This window comes from Dama dama, chromosome 19 (genome assembly GCF_033118175.1).
Source record: "Dama dama isolate Ldn47 chromosome 19, ASM3311817v1, whole genome shotgun sequence".
Taxonomy (NCBI): Eukaryota; Metazoa; Chordata; class Mammalia; order Artiodactyla; family Cervidae; genus Dama; species Dama dama.
Window position 1 is genome coordinate 90137804 of NC_083699.1, and position 27690 is coordinate 90165493.

Below are 27690 nucleotides of genomic sequence, written 5' to 3' on the forward strand. Positions count from 1 at the left end.
TTTTACAGATGAGGAAACAGGCATGGAATAGCTAAACTAAGTAACTTGCCAAGATCTGTCAGGTAGTGAGCCCTAGGCAGACTGGCTCTGTTACTCTCAACCTACTATCTATACTCCCTATTTGTTCATATCCAGAATATATAAAAAGTTCATCCAAATTTTTAAAAGGAAAAGGCCATTAGAAAAATAAAGGATATAAGTAGGCATTCCACGGAAAAGATACAAAAGGCCATAAACATAAAAAAAATACTGGAAAGGTTTGACAAAAATTAATTGGGGAAATAAAATTTTAAAAAGTCATCAGTTTGTGAAAAAACAAAAGCTCATTAATTTCAGTATTTGGTGAAAGTTTTTCTTTCTTTCTGTTGCTTGGGTTTAAATTGGAAAGCAATATTGGAGAGCATTTTTCCATATCTGTTAAAAATTTAAATGTGTATTGGGCTTCCCTGGTAGCTCAGCTGGTAAAGAATCTGCCTGCAATGCAGGAGACCCTGGTTTGATTCCTGGGTCAGGAAGATCCACTGGAGAAGGGATAGGCTACCCACTCCAGTATTCTTTGGCTTTCTTGGTGACTTAGATGGTAAAGAATCCACCTGCAATGCAGGAGACCTGGGTTCGATCCTCCTCCCACCCTCTGGAGGAGGGCATGCAATCCATTCCAGTATTATTGCCTGGAGAATCCTCATGGACAGAGGAGCGTGGAGGGCTACAGTCTGTGGGTTCACAAAGTTAGACATGACTGCGCAACTAAGTACAGCGCAGCGCAGCACACCCTAATCATTTCTACTTCTACATATCTGCCCTACAGAAACACTTACACATTTGCAGAAGAGGTATATACAAAGATGTTTATTGTTAACCTTGTTGGTAAAACAAAACAGAGGCAACTTAAGTGTCCATCCGTGGGAAAATGACTAAATAGTATATTCATATATGTATTTTATAACAGCTAAAAAGAATGAGATGTATCTATAGTGTGAAAGGAAAGAACTTCAAGAAGTATTATTGTGGAAAAAAGAAGCCTCATTAAGGTGATATGTATAGTTTATATGTATCTTATCTTTTTTATATGTGTATGGAAAAATGGACAGAAAGATGTTTGAAAAGATGAACAACATTAGTTGTCAGTGGTGGACAAAGGGAATTGGCCTTATAATGATTTACTTTTCTAGGAAGTATATTTATGTATGAGCTATGTTATCGAAAAAATGACTATTTGTATAAATGAATTTGATCCAGTATTAGTCTTACACTGTAAGAGCCTCTCTTTCTTTAACTGTTGAAGAGTATTCTGTCTGCAAAAACAGTAACCACAGGTTAGGTTGGATAACATTTTGAGTGCACATAAAGACAGTTTTTCTCTGAAGTTTTTGGGTAACTGATATAACTTCACACCCACAAAACTGTAAGAATAATATAGTGAATTCCTATTTGCTCTGCCTGTTTTCAACAGTTCTCTGCATTCAGAAAGTTGACTTTAAAAAAGTTCAGTGTTTCAGAGGAATGTAGTAAAAAGAATAATTCCAATCCCTTAAAATACTTTAACATGTGTGTGAGTGGTACAGAACCTTTTCATTTTCAATTTGGACAGTTTTACTTTCTTAAAAAATTTTCCTAGTAAATGGGGGAAGTGGACTAATATTTATCATTTACTCTTCCAGACACTTTCCAGGATATTTTGTAAATTATTTAATTCAAGTTCATGAAGAAATTTGTGATTAATTCCAGTTTTAGCAAAGGAGCACACAGAAAGGTTATTTGCTTAGGGTTCAATGGGGCAGAGCCAGGTATTCAGAAGGTCTTTAAGACATCAAAGTCCATGTCTTTTTCTCTGTCAGGTTGCCTGTCATGGCATATTGGGAAGAGCTGATGACATTTCTTTTGTCAAGAAGTTGATAATTATCCCTAGATTGGTTCTGTCTAAAATAATGGATAGTCAATAAAGTTGAAATGCTATAAAAATTTATATTTAGTTCTGTTTTGAGGATTCACAAAAAAATGTTATCTTCTAACGGCTTGACTATGCTCATGTGAGTTTTCTGCATGTTAATTGTTCCCTTAGAACACAACACTCACATACATGCACCTGTGTGGTGCAACTTCTTCATATCTTTTATTTAAAAAAACAAAACAAAAAAAACACTAGGTCACGACTGAATCCCGTTTTAGCTTCCTGAATGCTGTTACTAGAAATAGTAGCCTTATCCCATGTATGACTTGTCCAAGTAGCCCTTAGTTCTGCCACCACCTGGCTATGGTCTTTCATTTGCTTGCCATAGGAGGCTGTCTTGGTCAGCTCAAAAGCCTCTAAAGATTCATGTTGCCGTAGGGACCACTGGTCTATCCTTGGAGAGCTTTCTACCATATGTGCTTTGGAGTTTGGGTTGCTACTCGAGAAGGGGGCTGCAGGAAGCTTCGGGATCAGCACACGTTCACAACTGAAACCAGAAGTGGGCAAGGCAAACCACAGGAAGATCCTGCCTGCAACTTGGTGACGTCTCTCTATAACCCATGGACATTTCCTGGCAGTACCTTGCGAAACTAGTCTTTTCATGTGCAGTAGTTTGTTCTGAACTGAGCTTCAGTCAGAGGTGATTAATATGATAGCAGTATAGATAAGTGTATGATTATTATGCACATGACTTGTGTAAAACAATTGGACTCTAATTACATTCTGTAGATTTTCACACTGAAGAGCTGCATCTTACCTCGTAGGACATTTTTGAGGAGTTGCCGTGGAATTCATGCTTTAACCTTGGCTTTCTGCCTTGTCAAGAATTGTTCAGGTATTAAAACCACCGAGCAGTTCTTGGCTCACCACCTGAACTGTGCTGGATTCTGGGAGTCCTTTGCCTACTCAAGTGCTTGCTCAGTGCTCTTACCTTGTTTGTGTTTTACTAGTAATTGCACAGTACCTTATTTTCATGATGGAGCAGGAGTGCAGTATTGGTGACACTTTATTATTCTCTATTTGTTTAACCTCCAGGTCCCAGGTTAATATCAAATAATGGCCATTCTTAGGTAGAATCAGATTTCTGATAATAATTATGTAATGTGTTGATTTTTTAAGGTTGCCCATCGAATGGGATTATAGAATCTCAGATGACATTTTTTTTTTTAAGTAATTTTTCATCTACTGGGAGTGAGAAAAGCTGCTTGACAATCCAGTTCTCTGATCATGTTAATTTATACACTAGAAACCCTACTTACTAGATATTCCAGCAGTCTCCATATGCCTATTAGTGACTCATTCTCTGCCTGAATAGTATCACAAATATAAATGTCTGTCTTTTCAGTGGTGCTTTTAAAATGACAACTCAAGATGAGGGAAGTAATAGCCATGTAACTTTGTCTCTCGTAAAAAAAAAAAAAAAAAAAAAAACCCCACCTGCCAACGCAGGAGACTTGAGTTCAATCCCAAGGTTGGGAATATCCCCTGGAGAAGGAAATGTCAATCCACTCCAGTGTTCTTGCCTGGAGAATCCCATGGACAGAGGGGCCTGGCGGGCTATAGTCCATGGGGTCGCAAGTGTTGGACACGGCTTAGCGACTAAACAACAGCAGCAGTTCTTGGACACCCCACCTCCTTTTTTTGCTACTGTACACCTGGGGCAATCTGACATACTCTGAAGAGGGTGACTGTGAAACCATTTGAAAGGTCTTTTTTGGCGGTTTTTCTCTTCTGTTCTCCTTTGAAAGCTGTAAAGAGAAGTGAATGAGAGAGCTCTTGTGTCAGATTTCTTTATTCTGTAGAAAGTATTTATTAATTTAGGTATATAGAAATTGGTTGAATGATAAATGAAAATGTATCATGTTGAAAGCATGAATTTTCTGCTACTTTTCTAGTAATCACCTAACCTCTCTGAGCTTCAGCTTCCTTTTGTATAAATTGGAGGTAGTAGTTATTCTAATCTTACAGAGTGGTTATGAAAAGATTGGATGACTTGGCATACTGCCTAGCACATTGTGCTCAGTTAAGTGCTGGCTGTAATGTGAGCAGAAGTGATAATTGGTAAAATTTACGTTTATAGTTTTCTTGATGAACAATTTATTTAATATAAATGTGTATCTAGTTCTTGTAGTGTTTATCAGATTAAGCTGGCCATAGGCAGCAATATCTAAAAACATTTGAAATCAGTGTTGCCATGTGCTCTTTTTTACAACTTTTCAGGAAGTTAGAGCTAGGGGAACTTAGAAGATTAACTAGTTAAGGGGTTGCAAACTCCAGTCTACAGAGACCACCAGGCATAGTGAAGGAAAGCCAGGTGGGGATTGTTAGGATTTCAAGAGAGTGTCTGTCTACAGTTTCCATTCAGAACCTCATTGCCAGGACTCTCAGTGTTAAAGAGAAACCAGAAATGTGGACTTATTTATTATTAACTCTTCCAGTTCTAGATGTTGGCTACATTTTTCCTAACACTGTGCAAGCCAAACAAATCTCTGGCTGGCTGACCCCCAATTTTTGCCCTCCCCCTCCATCTGAAAGAATTCAGGCATCTCATTTTAGAGATTTGGAGCCTGAGATATTGAAAGGCTGGGAGTTTTTGCATCTATTTCCTCCAATAGAAATGTATTGTTTCTGTAATAAAAGTTTCATTACAACAATGAGCTCCTCTGGTGTGTCTATCTTTGGTCAGACCTAATAGCTTGAGTGAAGGGAATTGTGTGCAGATGCTGTTTCTCAGGAGCCTGTAACCACGGAAGGGCACTACTAGTTACTGTTTACCGAGTGCTCATTTTGTTCTTGGCATTATGGTAAGTGCTTTACCTCAGCTGGGCTTCCCTGTGGCTCAGCTGGCAAAGAATCCGCCTGCAGTGCAGGAGACCTGGGATTGGTCCCTGGGTTGGGAAGGATCCCCTGGAGAAAAGAATGGCTTCCCACTCCAGTATTCTGGCCTGGAGAATTCCATGGACTCTATAGTCCATGGGGTCACAAAGAGTTGGACACGACTGAGTGACTTTCACTTCACTTCACTTCACTTACCTCAGCTGATGGCCACAGTAGCCCTTGAAGCATTATAATGACTTCTTTTTACACAGGAGGTTGAGACTAGGACATGTAGAGTATTAAGTACAAAACTCACGCTGAAACTCCTGTCTCCAAAATGAATTTGTTTAACTTGCTGTACTATGCCAGTACTGTAGATGTTTTCAGAATTATTTTCAACTTTTGTCTTACTGGAAAAGTTAAAATTAAACTTTATGTGAAAATTTGAAAGACCTTATATGTTAACATTACATAGGATTGTCTTGGGACATCCCTGCAGTCCATTGGTTAGGACTCTGTGCTTCCACTGCAGGAGGCACAGGTTTGTTCCCTGGTTGGGGAACTAAGATCTCGTATCCTGTATGTTGTGGCCAAAAAGAAAAAAAATTATATAGGATTGTCTTATGTATCTATAACTACATGGTATAATAGTGTTTTATTCTAAGCTTGTGTACACCGAAACTTATGTTTTTAAGCGTACATTTGATTCTTTCTCCTTCACTCCCTTTTTTGGTTGAGTACATACATGATAATGTTTGCATATTTTTATATCTTCCTCCCATCTAAAGTTCTAATCATCTGTTTAGGTTGATATTCCAGGTATTAGAACATCATATCCTGAGTCTGGCCAAATTCTGAATTTTCCCTCTGTAGTACCTCCTCCATATTTCTTTTCCTCCATTACCCCTTTGCTACCTTAGTTTAGGCCCTTGTAACTCTCAGTGACTTTCCTGAAGCATAGATTTGATCACACGGAAACTTATAGTGACCCTGTTGCTTGCTGAATGAAATTAAAACTCTTTGGCTTGACATCACAGGTTCTGCGCAGTGCCACCTTTCTTTTACAGCTGCATCCTTTCTACTCCCCTTTCATCTCTCTCTGCTTGAGTCACTTTGTACTATTAACTGCTTTCTTGAAGGTGCTTCTCCTGTTTCCACCTCCTGAACTTGTTCCTGTTATGCCTTACCCCTGCAGTGTTATCCCTCCGTCCCCAATTTCTCTATTTAAAAAAAAATTCCTTGGAAGAAGTTATTGTGAAGATTAAGTGACATACATGTGAAGTCCCTAAAAAACATCTGCTCTGTGTGTGTAATGTAAGTATTTCATAAATGGAAACTATTATTATGATTCAGCTTTCCTCCCACTGCAGATAATCTTTTTCTTAGGATCATCTTGTCCAGGACCCTAGCCCTTGGCAGTTTCTCTTGGGAGTTATTCACACTCTGAACCTGCATTGGCTCTTATTTCTGTGCTTAAGGTATCCTTTGAAATAGATTGGAGATCCTACAGGATCTCTTAGGATAGTTTCAGAAAGAAATAGCTGTCTGTTCCTCTAGGCACTTCTCTGTTCAGAAAGACATGAATAGGAATGGAAAGACTAGGCTTTGAAATTTTATTTTTGTCAATTCACTGTACTGCCAGAGTAACTTTTTTTTTTTTTCCAATTTATAAAAGAGAACAGTAATGCTTATGTCAAAGGTCGTTGTACCAACTGAATGGGATATTTTAGAAAATGTTTAGCATTGTCTTGGAGCATGCAACTACTTGAGAAATATTTGTCTTCTATTCTTACTTACCACAATAATGTCTCCCCCTAGGACACAGAAACACACATACAAACCTACAGATATAAATGCATGCACATAGTCCCTGCAAAACATACACATAAACACATATGTGCATACTTTCATTCATGCCCAGAAGCATATACACTGGAATCTCTCCCAGTACCCTGATATTTGGAATTCTAGTTCTAGGTAAAATTATATGATAGGATCTAGATTTGTGCCCTTTGATGTTTGCATAGAATCACCTATCTTGTACACATAGAGTTGGCCATCTTTCTATTTCTGTTAATCTAGGTTATCAGTTTTGATTTCCAGTGGTGTTTATCTTCTTGGTTTAAATTGTTTATTCTTTGCCAATGACTAAAAGCTATTTTCTATAAAATACTTGGCTTCCCTTTTTCTTCAGATATTTATGCAGAAGTTACCTTGTGGGTGGAGCCTTCCTTGGTACCCCTCCCTCTGCCCATTTCATGTGGTACCTGTTCCTGCTTAATACTGACATACCATTTTATTTGTTTGTTATCTGTCCATCTCTGTTAGCTCAGTGTGGACATGGTTTTTGTGTGTTTTTCACACTCATGTATCCTTACTATCTTATGAGGCACTCAGTAAATGAATGTGTGCATCTCAGGAGTATTTTGTGTATTTCCAATACGATGTCTCTGTTTTAGCACTATGGATATTTTTCAATTTAGTGCTTTTGGTAACTGTATACAGGAGACATTTTCTTAAACCTTTGGAGCAATCGACATGAATCAACTGATATCAAACTTACAAAAACAAGTTTATTTGCAATTTTATAATTTGTGATGTGATGTTAGAACCTCTTTGCCCACGCTAAAGTTATAAACATATACATACTTAGTAGATATTTCATTATCTATCATAAGCTAAGCATGGTGCTAAGAATTGGTTCGGTCAGTTTATATTCAGCGAAGAGACATACAGCAGTCTCATTTGCTGGTTCCTTAACTCTACTAACGCAAAATGATGGAGAACTCTGAGGCTCAGTCATCAAATCTCTTCTCTTTTTTCCATATTTACTGTTCTTACTGTTCTTACATATTTACTGGATAATCTTATAGTTTGAGAAATACTATGTACTTGCTAATGATTCTCAGGTTCTATGTCTAGCCAGCACTTCCTTGCCTGCTGTACATATGCACTTGGATATTTAAAGGCGTATCAGACTTAGCATACTCTGTTTCCCAACAAGAAGCTCTTTCCTCTGGAAGTGGCATCTCTCTTCATCCCGCTGCTCTGGCTGAAACTCTTTAAGAAGTGATCCTTGACCCCCTTTCCTCTTACACCCACATCCAAAATATCAATAATCCTGTTGGCTTTATCTTCAAATTATATGCCCAGCTGACCACTTCTTTCCATGCCAAGACTGCCTGTCTGGTCTAAGTTAACTCTAATGGAAATTATTACAATAGCCTCCTGTTCAGCTTCCGGCTTCCACCCTTTTCCTTCTGCCATGATTCTTTAGAACAAAGTTAAATCATGCCATTCTTCTGCCCATAATCCTTCAATAGCTTCCCATCTCATTCAGAAAAGCCTAAGACTTTCTATTGGCCACAAGACCCTATTTAACCTGCTTCCTTCCCCACTCCTTTCATCTCTTACTGTTTCCTCCCTTTTCCTACCTTGTTTATTGTTTTACAGCTGTACTGGTCTCCTTGCTATTCCTTCAGTATCCCAAATTTTCCTCTGTCAGGGCCTTTGCATATTTTATTGTTTCTGCTTGTGTCTTTCCCTAGGTAGCTGTGTGACTCATTCCCTCATTGACCTCCTTCAAATATCTCCTCAAATATCTCCATATAAAGGCCTTCCTCGATTCCCTGTATAAAATAGCATTGCTGTCCTCCCTCTCTCTACCCTCTGGGCGTGGCACTCCCTAAGTCTCTTACCTTTATTTTCTTCCATAGCAATAAATATTATATACTTGGTTAAGAGTTTATGATGTTTGTTTCCACTGTCTAGATTGTACAGTGGTTCCATGTGGGCAAAGAGCTATATTTTTTATTCATTGTTATATTCCTAGTATTTAGAAAGGTGCCTGGCATCCTGTAGGCACTTAATAAATACTTGTTAAATGAAACAGAACAGGTGCAATACAATATGATCCTTATAGTAGAAGTCCAGATACAGTGCAGTAGGAGAGAGAGGAAAAGGTGACATGACTACCTAGGAGCTGAGGAAGATTGTACAAAGATGCCTTAAGCAGAGCTTTGTGGGGAAAAAGATCAGGTGAGAGCATCCCATGCAGTGAAAATAGCATTGTAAATGTACAGAGGCATGAGAGAATACAGTGTTTTCAAGAAACTAAAAGTGCAGTACTGCTGGAGCATAACTTGTGGGGTTATGATTAAATAGTAGATGGCGCCAGATCATGAAGCATTTTTATGCCAGACTAAGGAATTTTAAATTTTATCCTGCAAGGCGGGCAGTGGTAGGTAGTGTGGAACCACTGAAGACTTGAGCAGGAGTGCTGTGTAACATATTTACATATTTACAAAAAGGAACTAGCAACAGTGTGAAGGATGGGGATCCAAGCTAAATATACCATTTTATTATATACTCTGTATTTGATGTTATAAGATTTGAATGATGCAGAGAAACTGCAGAGAAATTACTATCACATGAATGGGCAGGCGTTATTTCATTTTATGGTTGGACAAAACCAGTGCTGTATCTGTCATGTGAAGGTGTTCTTGGCATACTTGCAGCCCATCTGTGAGGGAGAAGAAGTAAATGCCCAGTGGAGAATTAGTTCACCTCTAAAACCCTTGCTTTAGGAGGGGTGTTTTTTTTTTTTTTTTTTTTTTTTTTTTTAATTTCGTTAAATTATGGGCATACTTGCAGCCCATCTGTGAGGGAGAAGTAGTAAATGCCCAGTGGAGAATTAGTTCATCTCTAAAACCCTTGCTTTAGGAGAGATGTTGTTGTTTTTTTTTTTTTTAATTTGGTTAACAATTACATTGTAAGGCATGTAGACTAGAAAAGTTCTTAAAGAGCTATTGTTGTTGTTTAGTTGCTAGGCATGTCCTACTCTTTTGCGACCCCATGGACTGAATGTAGCCCACAAAACTCCTTCTGTCCATGGAATTTCCCAGGCAGGAATACTGGAGTGGGTAACCATTTCCTTCTCTAGGGCATCTGCCCGACCAAAGATCAAACTGTCATCTCCTGTATTAGCAGGCCAGTTCTTTACCACTGAGCCACCAGGAAAGCCCTCTTAAGAAGAGTACCAGTTATGAATTCAACAAGAAATGGTCTTGTTACAGAATAAAAGATGTTGTGCTTGAAGGCCAGGCTCCTTTCTTCATAGAGGAACAGTTGTTTTGTCAGTAATATGTCTCCTGATAATTGATTCTTTGTTGAAGGAAATAGCAACACTTCTAAATGTAACCAGATCTATACTGTTTGCTGTGGGGCCAATAATACATCTGCCTTTATAGGACAAGTTCCTACCTTTGCATATGCACAAAATATTTAAAATGAAGACTAAGCTAAAAACATCTCCTACTTTCATTCAAATGCAGGTAAAAATTATTTCCATTATTTCAGCTATCTTGCTCAAGTGTTGTATCTTAGCAATTTACTGAATATCTTGAACACTTTAATCTTAATACAGTTAAAATTTAAAGATGTAAATTTAAAGATTAAAGATTTAAATTTAAGGATAAGATGGAGGTATACAAAATAGTGCACATGGTTTAGATATTGAGAATTTGGGAGTCCCAAATTCATGGAGCCATGATATCGTATTATCAAGCATGTTTTAAAAATCACATTTTTTTCAAACTTTAAACTTTTTATTTTGTATTGGGATATAGCTGATTAACAATGTTGTGGTAGTTTTAGGTGAACAGCAAAGGGGCTCAGGCATACATATACGTGTATCCATTCTCCCCTGAATCCCCCCTCCCATCCATGCCAGCGCATAATATTGAGTATAGTTGCATGTGCTATAAAATAGGTCCTTGTTGGTTATCCATTTTGAACATAGCAGTGTGTACATGACCTTCCCAGACCTCCCAGCTATCCTTTCTCCCCAGGCAACCATAAGTTCATTTTCTAAGTCTGTGAGTCTCTTTCTCTGTTTTGTAAATAAGTTCATTTGTATCATTTCTTTTTAGATTCCAAGTATAAGGGATGTCATAGGATATTTCTCCTTTTCTTTCTGACTTACTTCACTCAGTATGACTGTCTAGGTCCATCCATGTTGCTGCAAATGGCATTGTTTCATTCTTTTTAATGGTTGAGGAATATGCCATTGTATATATGTACCACATCTTCCTTATCCATTCCTCTGTTGATGGACATCTAGGTTGCTTCCATGTCTTGTCTGTTACAAACAGTGATGCAGTGAACATTGGGATGCGTGTATCCTTTCGGATCATGCTTTTGTCTGGATATATGCCCAGGAGTGGGATTGCATATGGTCATATGGTAGCTCTATTTTTAGTTTTTTAAGGAACCTCCATACTGTTCTCCATAGTGGCGGTAGTGATTTACATTCCCACCAACAGTATAGGAGGGTTTCCTTCTCTCCACACCCTCTCCAGCATTTATTGTTTGTGGATTTTTTGCTGATAGCCATTCTGAGGTATTACCATTGTGAGGTATTACCTCACACCAGTTTGCACAAATCAAATGCAAATATTTGATTTGCATTTCTCTAATAACTAGCAATGTTGAACATCTTTTCATGTGCCTATTGGCCATTTGTATGTCCTCTTTGGAGAAATGTGTCTTCAGGTTTTCTGCCCATTTTTGAGTGGGCTGTTTGTTTTGATACTGTTAAGCATCATAAGCTGTTTGTAAATTTTGGAGACTAATTCCTTATCAATCACATCTTTTGCACATATTTTCTCCCAGTCTGTGGGATGTCTTTTCGCTTTGTTTATTGTTGCCTTTGCTGTGCAAAAGCTTTTGAGCTTAAGTAGGTCCCATTTGTTTATTTTTGTTTTTATTTCCATTATTCTGGGAGATGGGTTGAAAAAGCTATTGCTGTGATTTATGTCATACAGTGTCCTGCCTATGTTTTTCTCAAGGAGTTTTATAGTGTCCTTTACGTCTTTAATCCATTTTGAGCTTACTTTTGTGTATAGAGATAAGGAATGATTTAATTTCACTTCTTTACATTTGGCTGTCCAGTTTTCCTAGCACCATTTGTTGCAGAGACTGTCTTTCCAACATTGGGTAGTCTTGCCTCCTTTGTCAGAGGTTAATTGGTGGTAGGTGCATCGGCTTATTTCTGGGTTTTCTGTCCTGTTCCACTGATATATATTTCTATTTTTGTGATAGTACATACTGTTTAAAAACTACATCTAAATGCTACAATAGGAAATGCAGAAGTGTTTTCTGAAAGCAGATAGTAACAGCCATGCAGAGAGTCAGGATCTGTCTTTCTCCCGTTCCCAAGTTGACACTTTCACCTTTTGGGTGTGCTGTGCTTTTCATGGAACTCACTGTCTCATGGAACACAGAAGTCGTTGTCAGTGAGGTATTACTTTATAATTTCTGAGTCCATGTTTGATCCAGATAGCCACATCTATTAATAGCTGAAAGATTTACCAAGCTCTGATGACCCTTAATGTGAAATGGGATTTTTAGATTTGTTAGGAAAGGTAGAAAGGATAAGAAAAAAGTTAGTCAGGATTAGGTTACAGAATCAACTCTAGCTAGTGTAAGCAGAAAGAGATTTAATAAAAGATTTTAAGTGACTTATATAGAATTGTTGGAAAGATTGAAGGAACAGACTTTAGTCAAACTTTTAAGTGCTCACTTTAGTTGTGTCTGACTCTTTGCAACCCTAAGGACTATAGCCTGCCAGGCTTCTCTGTCCATGGGACTCTCCAGACAAGAATAGTGGAGTGGGTTGTCATTTCTTTCTCCAGGGGATCTTCCTGACCCAGGTATTGAACCCATATCTCTTAGGTCTCCTGCATTGGCAAGTAGGTTGCCATGAGCACCATCTGGGAAGCCCTTAAACTTTCAAAAATAATATTCAAAAGTCACATTGCATCGGGGCCATGAAGGGAGTTCCTCTTTTTGGATCAGAAAGGTGCCTGAAAAATTAGGAAATTGTAACTCTTAGCTGCTAGTCTTTAGAACCTTGTCACCTGTGCCATGATAAGAAATCTGCCACTGTTAGGAAACAGCCAGCAACAAGTAAACGGATGTCACTGCTGCTGGCTCATGCTGCTGCTGTCACGCACACGACCTGTGTGTCAGAATGGATACTTTATATTCTTCCTGGTATCTGTGAAACCTGTGACTGGATACCAGGACTGCAGCAAGTGCTGCTGTAGAAAACCTAGGCATCTCCATGACGGTGCTTACTAGAAGAAGCAACCTAAATGCCACCTCCATTCTCTTTTGTCCTCCAAATTTCCAGCGTGCATCTAATTGATGGAATTTAAATCATAGCCACAACCCTAACTGCATGAGAGGCTTGCTTTCCTATACACTAACAATGAGAAAACAGAAAGAGAAATTATGGAAACAATACCATTCACCATTGCAACAAAAAGAATAAAATACTTAGGAGTATATCTACCTAAAGAAACAAAAGACCTATACATAGAAAACTATAAAACACTGATGAAAGAAATCAGAGGACACAAATAGATGGAGAAATATACCGTGTTCATGGATTGGAAGAATCAATATTGTGAAAATGAGTATACTACCCAAAGCAATCTGTAGATTCAGTGCAGTCCCTATCAAGCTACCAACGGTATTTTTCACAGAAATAGAACAAAGAATTTCACAATTTGTATGGAAATACAAAAAACCTTGAATAACCAGAGCAATCTTAAGAAGAATGGAACTGGAGGAATCAACCTGCCTGACTTCAGGCTCTACTACAAAGCCACAGTCATCAAGACAGTATGGTACTGGCACAAAGACAGAAATATAGATCAATGGAACAAAATAGAAAGCCCAGAGATAAATCCACGTACCTACGGACACCTTATCTTCGACAAAGTAGGCAAGAATATACAATGGGAAATGTAGTTTTTAGCTTTCTAGTCTTTGCAGTACAGGAAGTCATACTGACCTACCATATCTACCACAGATACAGACCCTGATTTTCCTGAAGGCCAGCCATCACCAAATAGGCTGCAGATAAATTGAGAAAGATTGCAAGTAATACCACGAAATAATGTTGAGAAGCTTATAAGTGTTTGTATTTTAGTATATTTTTATTGTTTTATAATGAAACATTAAAAAAATAGCTGAAATTGGTTCTCCACCTGTATGATGAATTTAATGGTCTGTGTATGCCCAGTGTTTCCTGACATTATTACCACAGAGTTGGCTCAGTGGTAAAGAATCTGCCTGCCAATGTGGGAGTCGTGGGTTCAGTCCCTGGGTCAAGAAGATCCCCTGGGGGAGGAAATGGCACCCCACTCTAGTATTCTTGCCTCGGTACTCCCATGGGCAGAGGAGCCTGGTAGGCTACAGCCCATGGAGTCACAAAGAGTTGGAGCCAACTGAGCGACTGAGCACACACATCCACACACACACTAATTAGTAGAGCTTCCCAGGTGGCTCAGTGGCAAAGAGTCAGACATGATTTAGTGACTAAACAGCAACAAATATTATTAGTGTTCTTGGGAGTTATAGTAAAGAAATAGGTTCAGAAGCCAAATGGCAGATTCAGGCTGTGAGTAGGGAAGAACTGGAGCAGAGATTATAGAATAAGTTTTCCAGACGCTTGCATTTTAAGGAGCAGTAGTTTTTTGTTTGTTTATTTTTTGGCCAATGCACTTACTTATTTATATACAATAATTTACTAGAACTAGTGAGGCCCTATGAAAATATCATATGCAGGACAGGTATAATCTCAAGTTCCTCATTTCTTTTTGTGTAGCTTAATATAAAGAGTGTGCTGTTAAAATAATCTTTTTGTTTAGAGATGTATGGAGTGCTACATTATTTTTGTGAATTCTCTAACCATTAGTTACTTCACTTTTGATTTTTTAAAATAATGTGGCAATTAATTATTTTGATTAATGCCAGTTAGTTACTGCTGTAGTTTGGAGGTACAGTTTAAAGACTTGAAAGCTGACTTAACATATTAGCGTGATCGATTGGTGATCTAGCCTTGATTAGATGATTTTACTTTATTTTGAACAGCAGTGACGGATAAGATTATAACAACTTTTCTAGGAAGTGATGTTGAGTGCATTTTATATTTTATGTATTCTGTAGAATTTGAATTTTTACTTATTCTAAGTAAATACCTAATAATGTCACTTTCATTGGATTCTGTAGAGAAAATAATCCCGTTTCCCTCTTAAAAATGTGGGTGGCGGAATATGTGTATGTTTATACAGTGTAGTTTCTCAAGTTGCGCTTGTGTGAATGAAATAGCAACATGTTTAAGGGCAGTGATTTAGTATTCCAGATTCCCTCATTAGATATGGAGCATGTTTATTATGATTTAATTCCAAATTTGTTTACATTGCAAGCCCTTTATAGTGACCTAGGTGGATTTTCTGCTAAAAAAAAAACCCCTCAAACCCTCTGGATTGTACAGAGGGGAGATGGCAAAAAAGGAAAGACTTAAAGGAGGTTGAAAATGAAACTATGGGGCAGTGTCCTAGAGTGAGAGGGAGGAAACAGGGAAGAGAGAACACAGGTAGAGGGATGAGCTGTGGATAATAGGGATGGACATGTAATCTTTTGAGGAAGAGGAGAATGGATGGATACAAATTCAGATATACATTATTTTTGCCTTTTAGGAAACTAGTGAATTTGTAAAGGCCAACCCATATCGGGCAATTCAGGGGTCATTTAAAAGATTAGATTCCTTCATTTTGACTTGAATATGTTTATTCTGTGACATGGTAACTTGATTTTTTTTCTAATCTCTCAGTGATGAACTAAATAACAGTATCTTACTGGTGCTCTTCCATTGATTTTTCTAATTTTCCTTAATTTTACTTTTAATTAATGTTTTATTCAGTGGACTTACTCAGGACTTAAGCCAGAGAGACAGCCTCCCAGATGGCTCTGAGGGACTTTCCCCTGATTTTTCTAATTTTAATTTTAAAAAATCATTTGTGTATTGAGTTTTTCACAGGTACTTAAGTTTCTGATAGACTTCTTTAAAATAAATTGGTTCAGATGGTCTTTGGTTTTAAAGTTGGTAAGCAGAAAGACACCTGAGTTTATCCAGCCCAGACTTTTGTCAGGAAAACTTGTTCTTCCTAGGTTTATCTGAAGCCATTTGGCCACTTAGTACCAAAGGTAATACGGAAAGCTTAGTTTCATGATTCTCAGGGAAATGCTCTTTCCCTAATGCCTACCACCTTTTTTCCTAATTTAGTACACTGGTGTCTGATTTCAGCACCCGCTTCTCACAAGAACTTCAAAACTAGACTTAACTGATTCTTTAATATTCATTCAGCACATATTTCTCAATAGTTGACAGTCACTATTTGAGATCCTGAAGATCAGTTAAGTTCTCAGGCCTTGAATGAGGTAGCTAAGAACTCCCTAATCATGAGGGAATCAGACATAAAAATGAAGAGTTTCAGATAGTTGTAAATGCTATCAAGAACACAGAGAAATAGAATATAGTAGCAGGATTATTTATTATAGATAGAACAGTACAGACGGGTTTCTCTGAGGAAGTGGCATTTGCACTGAGACCTGAATGAGAGGAAGAGACAGCCATATGAAGATGGGTTAGAGGACTCCAGACAGAGGTCCTAAGCTTGCACAAGCTTGACACGGTTGATGAATGGGAAGAGGGTGAACACTGGGGAGAGTGGGAGGAGAAGAGGTCAAAGAGAGGACAGTCGAGTGGGGCTGGGTAGACCAAGGGAATTTAGAAATGGATTGACTTCTGTTCTCTGTTTAGTTGCTCAGAAAGAATCTCTGTCTGATTCTTTGTGACCCTGTCCACAAGATTTTTCAGGCAAGAATGCTGGTGTGGGTTGCTGTTTCCTCCTCCAGGGGATCCTCCCAACCCAGGGAGCAAACCGGCATCTCCTGAATTGCTGGTGGATTCTTTACCCTCTGAGCCATTGAGGAAGCTCCAGTGAAGTCAAATCGTATTGGAGTAGGGGAGTGATTGATCTGAATGTTGTGTTTAAAAGATCACACTCCTTGATGAAGAATGGATTGTAGGATTATACTGATGAAGGCAAGAAGTGGTTTCATTTGGGATTTATTATGGAGTTCTGCTGGATTTACTGATGAACTAGATGTGGGAGTGGGAAGTATGGGGAACATGTGAGAGAAAGAGAGGAAGATGGTGGTAGACTGGGGAAAACAGTGGGTTTTTGAGGGGGGAAATCAGATTGTTTGTCTGGGACTTATAAAATTTGAGAACTCTACTGGATATTCTAAGGGGCAGTTGAATATTCACATCTAGTGTTGAGGAGGAGAAATCAGGCCTGGAAATGACCTCAGGCCTCTGAGAGGCATGGGCATTAACACCATATACTGAAGGAATTTGCTTAGGGAAAGAAGAGAAGGTGGCCCAGAGCTGAGCCCTGAAGCACTGCAACAATTAGAGGTGAGGGGGGAAAGAAGTCAGCAGAGGGCCAGTGATGTAGGAAGAAAGCCAGAAATACTGTGTTGTGGAAGCCAAGAAAAAAATGAGTTTTAAGGAGAGATGTTAGCCTTCACTTACATTAAACAGTGCTGCCAGATCAGATATGATGAGGAGAGAGAAATGTCATTGGGTTTGGCAATATGAAAGGCATTGGTGGCCTTGCCTAGAGCAGCTTCATTGTCATCATGGAGTTAAAAGCTCCATGGATGGAAGAATGAATGGAAGGTGCGGAATTAGAAACAGTGACTGTAGATGTTTGCTTTTGAGAAGTTTTGCTGTGAAAGGGAGTCTAGAAGTGGAATGATACCATGGGGGGGAGGTGGAATCAAAGGAGATTTTTTTTCTTTTTTGTGCCATTTTTACAATTGGGAAATACCAGAGTTTATTTATGAGCTGATGGTAACGATCCAGTAGAGAGGACAATTAATGATACAGGAAAGAGGGATTCGTTGTGGAGACAAGTCCTTGGGGTGGTGCCGGTGGGATGGGATGAGAGCACAAGTTGGGGGCATTGCTCTTTCCTGGGACCAGGGATCCAGTGATACAATATGATCTCACGTGCCCCTTTACACACAGCTCCTCCCTTCCATCTCACCAGACTATTTTAGACCAAGTTTATTATCTTTCTGTAATCACTAATATTATTTTCTGTGCTGTATCTTATATGTTCTTTTTCATTTAATGCATCCCATATAAGGTTTAGCACGAAGCAGCTGGTGATATTTAACACCAGTTTTAATTTTTGTGCCAACAGGTGAAGCGAAAAATTTATTGCCATATCTTGGACCCAACAAAATGAGAGATTGTTTCTGCACCATAAATTTGGACCAGGAAGAAGTTTATCGTACCCAAGTTGTTGAAAAATCTTTAAGGTTTGTAAAAAATTAGTAAGTTATCACTAATATGATATATATTGAATGATAACTTTTATATGTTTTCCTGACTGTTATCATCAAGAAGTCTTTCTTCATCTGGAACTTTTACTTTCCTTGTAGTTTCTGAATTTGTTTTTAGAATTACAGAATCCCAGAGTCTGGAGGAGCCCTGATGTTCACTAAGCTGGACTGAGCCCCTTCTGCTTAGTTCCTCCTGACAGTTATTCGTGACAAGTAGGCATCTGGCATTTGCTTAATGTTCCAGTGACCAAGGAGTTCGCTGCCTCCTAAGCAGCCTGTTAGGTCTTAGAACTATTCTGACTCTTGCAAAGCTCTTAGGTTTAGTTGATTAATGTCTATCAAAAGGAAAACCTACTGTATGCCAAGAACTTGCCGGGCGCTATTTATTCATACAGCCACGAGAACAAGATGGACACAGTACTTGCTTTCATGTGGCTTTTCATTGCCTCAGAAATGTATCTTCCTTTTAATTGTTCCTAATTCTGTCCCTTAGATATATGGGGAACAAGTTTAATCAATCTTTCACATGATAGTCTTTGAAGTTTTTGAAAACAACCACCAATACCTCAGTTTTTTTCTCTAGGCTAAATTTTGCCCACTTATTTGAACTTTTCTCAAAGTGCATCATAATTTTATTTCTCTTGAGAATAAATTACCCCTTAACATTTATACAAGTCACTTAACTTAAGTAGTGCATTGTAAGGGAACAAGCTCCTAGGTAGATTTCTCGTTTTTTTGGAAGTGTAGTAACTCTGCAGGAGTATCATAGTAAATTCTAATTCATAAAATTGAAATGTGCCACATCTTCCTTTTAATAGTGTTTGTGGATATAATTATAGTGCATAGCTGTGCTGGAAGGATACAGTCTTGTCCAGAGATAAAAGTTAAGGGAATTAGGAGTTGTTGGAATGAGCATATGCTGGATGAAATACTTAGTAGCCCAAGAAGATTTGAATATACTTCACATCTTTAATCATAAATCACCTGCCCTGTTTTATTGGAATTCTGTTATTTACCTAAATGATAAAACTGAGTCACCAAGAGACTGAATAATTTGCACACTTAATAAAGGAAGTTAGAAGCAAAACTGAGATTGGAGCCTGAAACTGTTTGTTTCCTAATGTATGTTCATTACATATCACATAAAAATCAGTGATATATAAAACTAGTTATTTTCAATAAGTTGAATACTTGTTTTAGTTTCTACTACATAGCCTCTCAAATGAGAAGCTAAAATTAGCTTGCTTTTTGTTTTAAACCCTTGCCTTGCCAGCTGTTTGTGTTGGGAAATGATAAAACCAATTATTTTTGCTGCTGCTGCTGCTTACTTGCTCAGTCGTGCCCAACTCTTTGCCACCCCATGGACTGTAGCCCACCAGGCTCCTCTGTCCATGGGGATTCTCCAAGGCAACAGTACTGGAGTAGGTTGCCATGCCCTTCTCCAGGGTATCTTCTCAACCCAGAGATCGAACCCAGGTCTCCTGCATCGCAGGTGGATTCTTTACTGACTGAGCCACCAGGGAAGCTCAAGGATACTGGAGTGGGTAGCCTATCCCTTTGCCAGGGGATCTTCCCGACCCAGAAATCAAACCGGGGTCTCTAGCATTGCAGGCAGATTCTTTACCAGCTGAGCTACCTATCCACCTTAAGTTATTTTTCTAGATTCATAGCCACTTGGAAGCTGTTTTAAGGCTGTCAGTGGTTACCTTAGGTCATTTCAATACAATTAGACTGGATGTTTTTTGGATTCTAGGTGCCTCCTAGCATTCTTGCGGAGCGGGGTGAAAGAATCTGTAGTATGAACCCTTGCTCACCTTGCTTTCATTTCAGTGTTTCTACTTTTCTGAATGTTGTGATAAGCTGTTAAGCCAAAAGACAGTAGATAGCATTTGGATCTGATATTACGGGTTCTGAATATTACAGTTTTTATAGGTAGTCTGGTTATAGAATTTTCATAGCAGGTAAGTAGGAGTCACATATGGAATCCATAGCTCCTAAATCTCTGTCTGAATCCGTTTGAGAAGTAGGAGATCTGTAAACAAACTGAGTAGCAATACTTCTTGTACCTTGTGCTTTTCTTCCCCACACCAGGAATTTCCTCGGGAGTGGTATGTATGATCATAGATCAGTGATAACAGTAGAGTATAAGTCTTGTCATTGCAACCTTGTTGAAAACTTTTCTCAAGTGGATTGATTAGTTAACTTACTTATTTATAAAATAAAGACGTGGGCACCCAGATGTGGGGATTAGGTTGTTGAGATTGTGATGATACAGTGATACAGGTGACTTAGGGAATAATTTTCATCTTTTTCTTATTTGGCTTTAGAATGTGCTTTAAAAATAATATTTGAGAGTGGATACATGATACAATTCTCAATTTTATAATTTTTTATAAAATGGCGCAAAGGAGAAAAAGACCTACACGTCTTTGCCTAACAGTTGTTTTATATTGATTTCTATGTTGAGACTAATTAAAAAGACTATTTTGACAGACCAATTTTTAAAAGTTTATTTTGGTTACAATTTGAAGTGCAGTTGTAGTGAAAAATTTGAAGTGAAAAATATATTGACAGAAGTTGAACAGGTTTTATAACTGAGAAGCTGAGTCAGCTGTTTCTTGGATAGGGTCAGAAATGACTTCTTTAAGAATCATTTGGGCTTCCCTGGTAGCTCAGCTGGTAAAGAATCCGCCTGCAATGCCAGAGACTCTGGTTTGATTCTGGGTTGGGAAGATCCCCTGGAGGAGGGCATGGCAACCCACTCCAGTATTCTTATCTGGAGAATCCCCACGGACAGAGGAGCCTGGAGGGCTACAGTCCATGGGGTGGCAAAGAGTCCACACGACTGAGCGACTGAGCACAGCACAGCACAAGAGACATTCAGTTTGCATTTCATCCTCTTTTAAGTTGTGACATCCTGAAGAGATTGTATTTTATGGTGACATTTTAAAAATATCTTTTTAATTCTTTCAACATTACCAGGAAAGAAGTACTCTTGAGAAAGGATGTTGACTAGTGTTTCAGAGATTCATGTCTTCATAGGAGAATTTAAATATCAAAATGGCATTCTTACAGTGAACTTATAAGAAGCTGCTTCGTAGGAGAAAATCTTAGCAACTTGGGGGAAGGCAAAGATTTCTTAAGTAGGTGCCAAAAGCATCAGTCATAAAAGAGGAGAAGTAATAAATTGGATTTTGTCAAAATCAGAGCCTTCTTCCCTTTAACAGATACTGTCAAGAAAATGAAATGGCAGGCCACACCTGGTAGAAAATGTTCTGACAAAGGATTTGTGTCCAGAATTTATTTAAAAAAAAAAAAACAAAACCCCGATCAGAAAACGGACAAACCTTTTAAAACATGTGGAGGAGACTCCAACAGTTCCTAAAATAAGATACACAAATGGGCAAGAAGCACATGAAAAGATATTCAGCATCCTTATTCATAAGGGAAATACAGTTTGTATATTTCTGTCTCTCCACAGTCTTGAACGTAATGTGTCATGATGGAAATCAGATCACTGGTTCCCGTGACAGTATGGAGGGAATGAGTACACATGGGAACTTTCTAGGGAGATGGAAATGTTCTCTATCTTGATTAGGGTAGAGATTACACAGGTGTAAGCATTTATCGTGTCATTCACTGGAATAGCTAATTTTTTTTCAAAATGACTTTTAATTGACGTTTAGTTGAGTTATAATGTTGTAGAGTAGCTAATTTAAAAAACTTCCAGTAGCAAAAGTTGACAATGATGTGGAACAGCTGGAGCTGTTATACATTGCTTGTAGGAGTGTGAAATAGTATAGCCACATTGGAAACAGTCTGACAGTTTCTCGTAAATTAAAAATTCACCTACCTTTTAACTCAGCAATTCTATTTTTAGTTACCTCTCCAAAAGAACTGAAAGCATTAAAGAGCTTTATAAAAATGTTCATAGCCGCCTTATTTTTGATAGCCTGAACTGGAAACAACTCAGATGACATCACTAGGAGAATAGACTGTGGAATATTCAACAGTCAATCTTGAACAATTCAATATTCTATTGTCCAACAGTTAGAGGAAATGAACTAAAGATATATGCAGCAAAATGGCAAAAAATCTCATAGGTGTTAAACTGAGGGAAAGAAGCTGGACGCAAGTGTACATATTATTTGATTCCATTTATAGAAAATCTTACAGTAGATCTTTAATGACGGAAATCAGATCACTGGTTGCCTGTGGCAGGTATGATGGAGTAACTGCAGGGAGACAATAGGGAACTTTGTGGGGAGTTGGAATGTTCCTATATTTTGATTGGGATGGATGCCACACAGGTTTGTAAATTTATCACAAGTTAGTAACCTCTGTACTTTAAGTTAGATGTTATATGATTTATACCTCAATACAGCTGATTAAAAGTAACCTAATTTAGTTTTTTAAAATATGTTTTAAATAACGTTTTACATAACCATATGCATTTTAGGTATTATATATTATTGTGGTTTACATATTTTGAGATAATGGTGTGAATGACACTGTCCTCAGCTCTCAACTGTGTCCACTTTAAGGTGAGCATGACCTCAGGCAATTACTGGATCTTCTGTCCACAGGACTCCAGCAAATCTGTTGGTTCTGAGCCCAACCTGGCAGTCATGGTCCTTTCAGAAATTCAGCTTAGTTTGTACAGGGCTTAATTGAAACTTAATATAGAGAATTATTTTGGAATTCTTAAAGTTTTTCTTTATGGTTTAATCTGCAATTTTATTTTACTGAAAATATTATATGAGGACACTGTTGAGTTTAAATTTAATGAGCTTTCCCTCTTTTCTCTCTAGCCCATTTTTTAGTGAAGAATTTTATTTTGAGATTCCAAGAACTTTCCAGTATTTGTCTTTCTATGTTTATGATAAGAATGTTTTACAAAGAGACCTTCGTATAGGTATGTACCATTCATAATTATCTTTTAATCACAACATTGGTGTTTATATTCATTCTTTTTCTAAGTATAAAGTATTGAAAACAACAGAATAATATACTCTCAAACTTCTAATCCTTCCCTCTAGACTTCACGTTCATTTGCCGATCTGATTTTTAATGTGTATGCTCAACCTGGCAACACTTGGTCAGGGAATTGACGTGACCATTTTCCCTCTAGTCATGGTGCAGTATATTTCTATAGTGCCTGATGGGTTCCTTTTCTGTAGTATTCATTATACTTGTTCATCAGTTTGTTGTTTAATGTCTAGATGCTTTAGTTGAATATATATGTTTATGAAGGCAGAGACTGTCACTCCCAGAGTGCCTTAAATTTGGTGAATGATCAGTACAAGAGTTGCTGAATGATTCAAAGAATGTTTTTATACAAAGATCACAGTATTTGATCCCTACCAAAGAACATCTGTTTTTGAAGTTTTTCTAACAGAAGTAATAATTCACATTAATCTGATCACATGTTTTCTCTCTGGCTGTATTGGTGACCAGTAACTGTTTCTTAAATAACTTCCTGAGGTACGATCTGTGAGCATCAACTCGGACAAAACTAACTGACCACATACGTGTCACATTTATGGCTTTTGCACCACTGTCTTTGAATAACAGGTCAGTCAGTGAAGTCGCTCAGTTGTGTCCGACTCTTTGCGACCCCATGGACTGTAGCCTACCAGGACCCTCAGTCTGTGGGATTTTCCAGGCAAGAATACTGGAGTGGGTTGCCATTTCCTTCTCCAGGTGATCTTCCCAATCCAGGGATTGAACCCAGGTCTCCCGCATTGTAGGCAGGCGCTTTACCGTCTGAGCTACCAGGGAAGCCCCTAACAGGTAGAGATCTTTAATTTACATGCATTACTCTCTCTTTAGTCTCCTGAATTTCATCATCTCCATCTCTCCTTTCCAGTTTCAAATATGCTCATCACCTGCAGTTTAAATGATTAAGCTTTATTTTACTTTGACCTCTTGACTACCATCGAATTTGTTTCTGCTTTTGCTATTGAACTCCTGAACAAGTGATTTATATCTTTCTGCTTACTACTTATTTCTTTTTAAATCACTGTAATCTGACTTCATTTTTGAAGTTTACCACAATCATTGAAAAATACCTTTTTAAAAACTAATATTTTTTCTTAATTCTAAAATTATTACATGTTTTAAGGGACTGGTAATGATTCTGCCTAAGAATAGCTACAGTTAATGATTTGTGTCTTCTCGTTCTTTACTTCATGCATTTATGTTATTACACTGTATTGTTTATTCAGTTTTTTTTTCCTCTTTCAGTTAATTTACATTCCCTCAAACATGATGTGGGCATAATCATTTCACTGTACCTTGGAAATTATCATGGAAAATTTGTTGTTCTTGGATATTATTATTGAAAATTTTTTTTTCTGACTTGATCGGCGAAAGTAATACTTGATTTTTTTAACCTGTATTTTCTGATTACTAGTGAATTTGAGGAATTTTTATATGTTTATTGGTTTTTTACATTTTTCTTCTGTGAATTAGTTCTTTTGCTTATTTTTCTTTTGGGTGGAATTTTATTTACTCTTATGCCTCCATATTTGATAAATATGTTAACTTTTGTCAACTATATGCATAGCAAATACTTTTCCCCTGTTGCAGAAGGCATTTCATAGTTTTCAGCCCTCATCTGCCTCTGTGTCACATTAGACTCTTTGGATTGCTTATTCAACTTGTTGAAAGTCGAGGAAAAGGCAGTTTAATAACATTGTATTTTCCTAATTATCTTCCTTCTGACTGCTTCTTGTACATAGACTTTTCTCTGTCCAGCAAACCCTTAATTATGGATTATCCCAAGGCTCCATCCTTATACACTTGTCTATGTGGTGTACAGAAGGTGGGAATATTAAGGTGAATAAATTTCAAGTTGCTCCCAGGTTATCTGGCTGATTAATACTAATATACTTAATAGGGTCTGTGCTGGAGGTAGGAACAAAGTACTTGGAAGCATAGAGGAAAGAAGAGTTAATTTTGTTTGGTGGAGAATTAACAGAAACTACCTAGGTAGGAAAAGGAAGAAGTTTCAAGATAATAGGGATTAGCAGAAGCAGAGAAGAAAAAGTGAGTCTTATTGGTGGTGTATCTGCTAATATATATAAATTACTTAGGCCAAGGTTGGTAGAAGGTGAATCTGGGAATGTAAATTGGACCAAGTTGTGATGGACACTTAAAGCTGTGCTAAGGAATTTGGACTTTACTCTGTAGACAGTTTAACCTTTTAAGAATCAGGAACCTTTTAAAAATTATGTGTAACTGTATATATGAATATACTTGTGTATTTTAACAACTTCCTGTGGTCTGAACAATAATAAACTCAGTGTCCATAGATTACATATTTAAAATGTGTGTACATATATATAACTGTATATATGCATATTATTAAAGTATGAAAAATCTGCTTTAAATATTATCATGTATGATTTATGTTTTAGAATAGAGAGAGATTAGAGGCAGGGAGGCCATCAAGGAGGCTGTTATCAGATGAGATGAATAGGGCGATGGCAGTGGAAATGCAGATGAGGGAATGCCCTTCACAGGGGTAGCTTCACATGGGATTTAGGGACTGAGGAGATAAAGGGGGGATATAAGAAAGGAAAGAGTTAAAAATAATCTTGTTTTAATAGCTGTCATTAACTGAGATAAAGAGCATTCAGGATGAGGAAGGGAGAGGATGACTTTGGTTACAAACAGGTTAAACTTGCATTACCTCGGGAGCATCTTGGTGGACATGTTTGTTGATTGTTGGAAACACAGATCTGAAGCTCACAGAAAAGATCTGAATTTACTGTTTGGAGATGTGATATTGAATCTTATCTTACCTTATGTGAAACTTGAAGCCTCTGTTGGAATGAATGAAATTGCCCTAGGAGCACTTCTGGAGGCTTACAGGGGAAATGAAGCCTTAGTGAAGATTGGAAGAGAGAGAGGAGGGAAAGCAAGGAGATCTCTTAATGGAACCACAAGATTTGATAGAGGCTTTTGGTGATTATTAGCAACACTTGAGAGAGTGTGTATCCTTGATTGACTACTGTGACTTTTTAAGAAAATGTTTTGTAATTTTCATTATCTATTTACTCATACTCATCATATATATTTCTTGAAAAGGCCTTTAGTTGAGGTTTATAATTATTTCCAAAAATTGCTTATATATTTATTTATTTTTTAAAGTAAAAATCAGTCGTTTGTGGAGTGGTATCAGAAGGTCATAACTTGCTGTAGGAACTGTAAAACAAAAATCTTTACTAAATGTAGAAATTTTTGTTTTTTCTTTTATTAAAGTAAACAAAGTACATATGTAGCCTTTAAAATTGGAAGGTAATCTTGATATTTTCACTTGTTTTATAAGTCTTTGCCCAGTTGTAGGCTAAACAGTACCATAGCATTTTCTGGGAATTAATTTGAGCTAGAGTTGAGAGAACCATCTTTTAAACTTAAGAAGATCTAAGAATGTGTGCTGGTTGGATAGCTTTAAGAGCTTGTTTGTTTTTTATTTTTAATTGTTGGATAATATATGGAGAACTTTCCTGATGGTCCAGTGTTTAAGAACCTGCCTGCCAGTGCAGGGGACATGGGTTCGATCCCTGGTCCTGGAAGATCCCACGTGCCTCAGAGCAGTTGTGTGCCACAACTGCTGAGCCCACAGACTCTATTGCCCATGCTCCAGCTCCACTACGGAAGCCAATGCACTGAGAAGCCTGTGCTCCATAACTAGAGAGTAGCCCCTGCTTGCTGCAACTAAAGTGAAAGAAAGCCTGTGTGCAGCAAAAGATCCAGTGCAGCCAAAAATAAATAAATAAGTTAATTAACTAAAAAAAAGAAACTGGCATCTAAACCCTGATTAGATGTTATTTTGAGATACTAGTCTGCCATCTTCCTGAAAAGTTGTTATTCCTTTAAAAAAAAAAAAGAATATTTTTCTTTTTGTAAAAGAAAATTTTTAGTTGTAGTATTATAGACAGTTAATTTTGGTCACTGACACCCCCGCAGCCCCCTCCTGGAAGTAATAACTGTTATTAATATGGGGCATAATTTTTTGTATTAGAAACCTTTATATACAGAACAGTTAGGATGAAAACTGATTATAGATTAATTGAAAACTTGAGACCTAGGAGCCATGTTACAAAAAGATAGGAAATTATAAAAGTAAGGCTTTGAAAGTCTTATTGTGTGGTGTTGTCCTATGATATAGTGTCTTCTTCTCTTAAAAAGGGAGAAGAAGAGAAGAGAACAACTTTTTGTTAAGAAAAAATTCCATTTCCAGTAAGGATCCTAGTAATATTAAACATACACATTTTACCTCCTAATGTGTATTTTCTAATTATTTTAGTTTTCAGAGGGATCTAGGCCCAAACAATTGCACCATGGTAGACTGGTTAACTTGTATATCATACCTCTTGATTCAGACTGTTGGAAGAGAATTTCACTAGGATATCAGAGACCTGAATTCCATTTATGACTCTGTCGCTCACTGGCTTTGTGACCTTAAGCAAGTCACTCTACCTTCTTAGGCCCCCTTCACCTTTAAAATGAGGTTGGGTTTACGACAGCTAATGTGTTTTTCAACATTAGAATTGTCATTTCTGCTGGCACTTACTTAGCTCTTAGGTCAATGCTACTGTTTAAATAGCTTAAGGCTACACTTTTGTGTCTGTTTGCATAGGAAC

At 37.7% G+C, this 27690-nt stretch overlaps 1 protein-coding gene across 2 annotated transcripts in view; it reads left to right on the forward strand.

The window, feature by feature from the left end:
* Window positions 1-27690, forward strand: part of RASA2 (RAS p21 protein activator 2) — a 119703-nt gene that overhangs the window by 8472 nt on the left and 83541 nt on the right. For both annotated transcript variants that reach the window (XM_061167736.1, XM_061167737.1), the window contains exons 2-3: window positions 17896-18013; window positions 22849-22952. In XM_061167736.1, the coding sequence (XP_061023719.1) occupies window positions 17896-18013; window positions 22849-22952 (222 nt within the window). The remainder of the gene's footprint in view (window positions 1-17895; window positions 18014-22848; window positions 22953-27690) is intronic.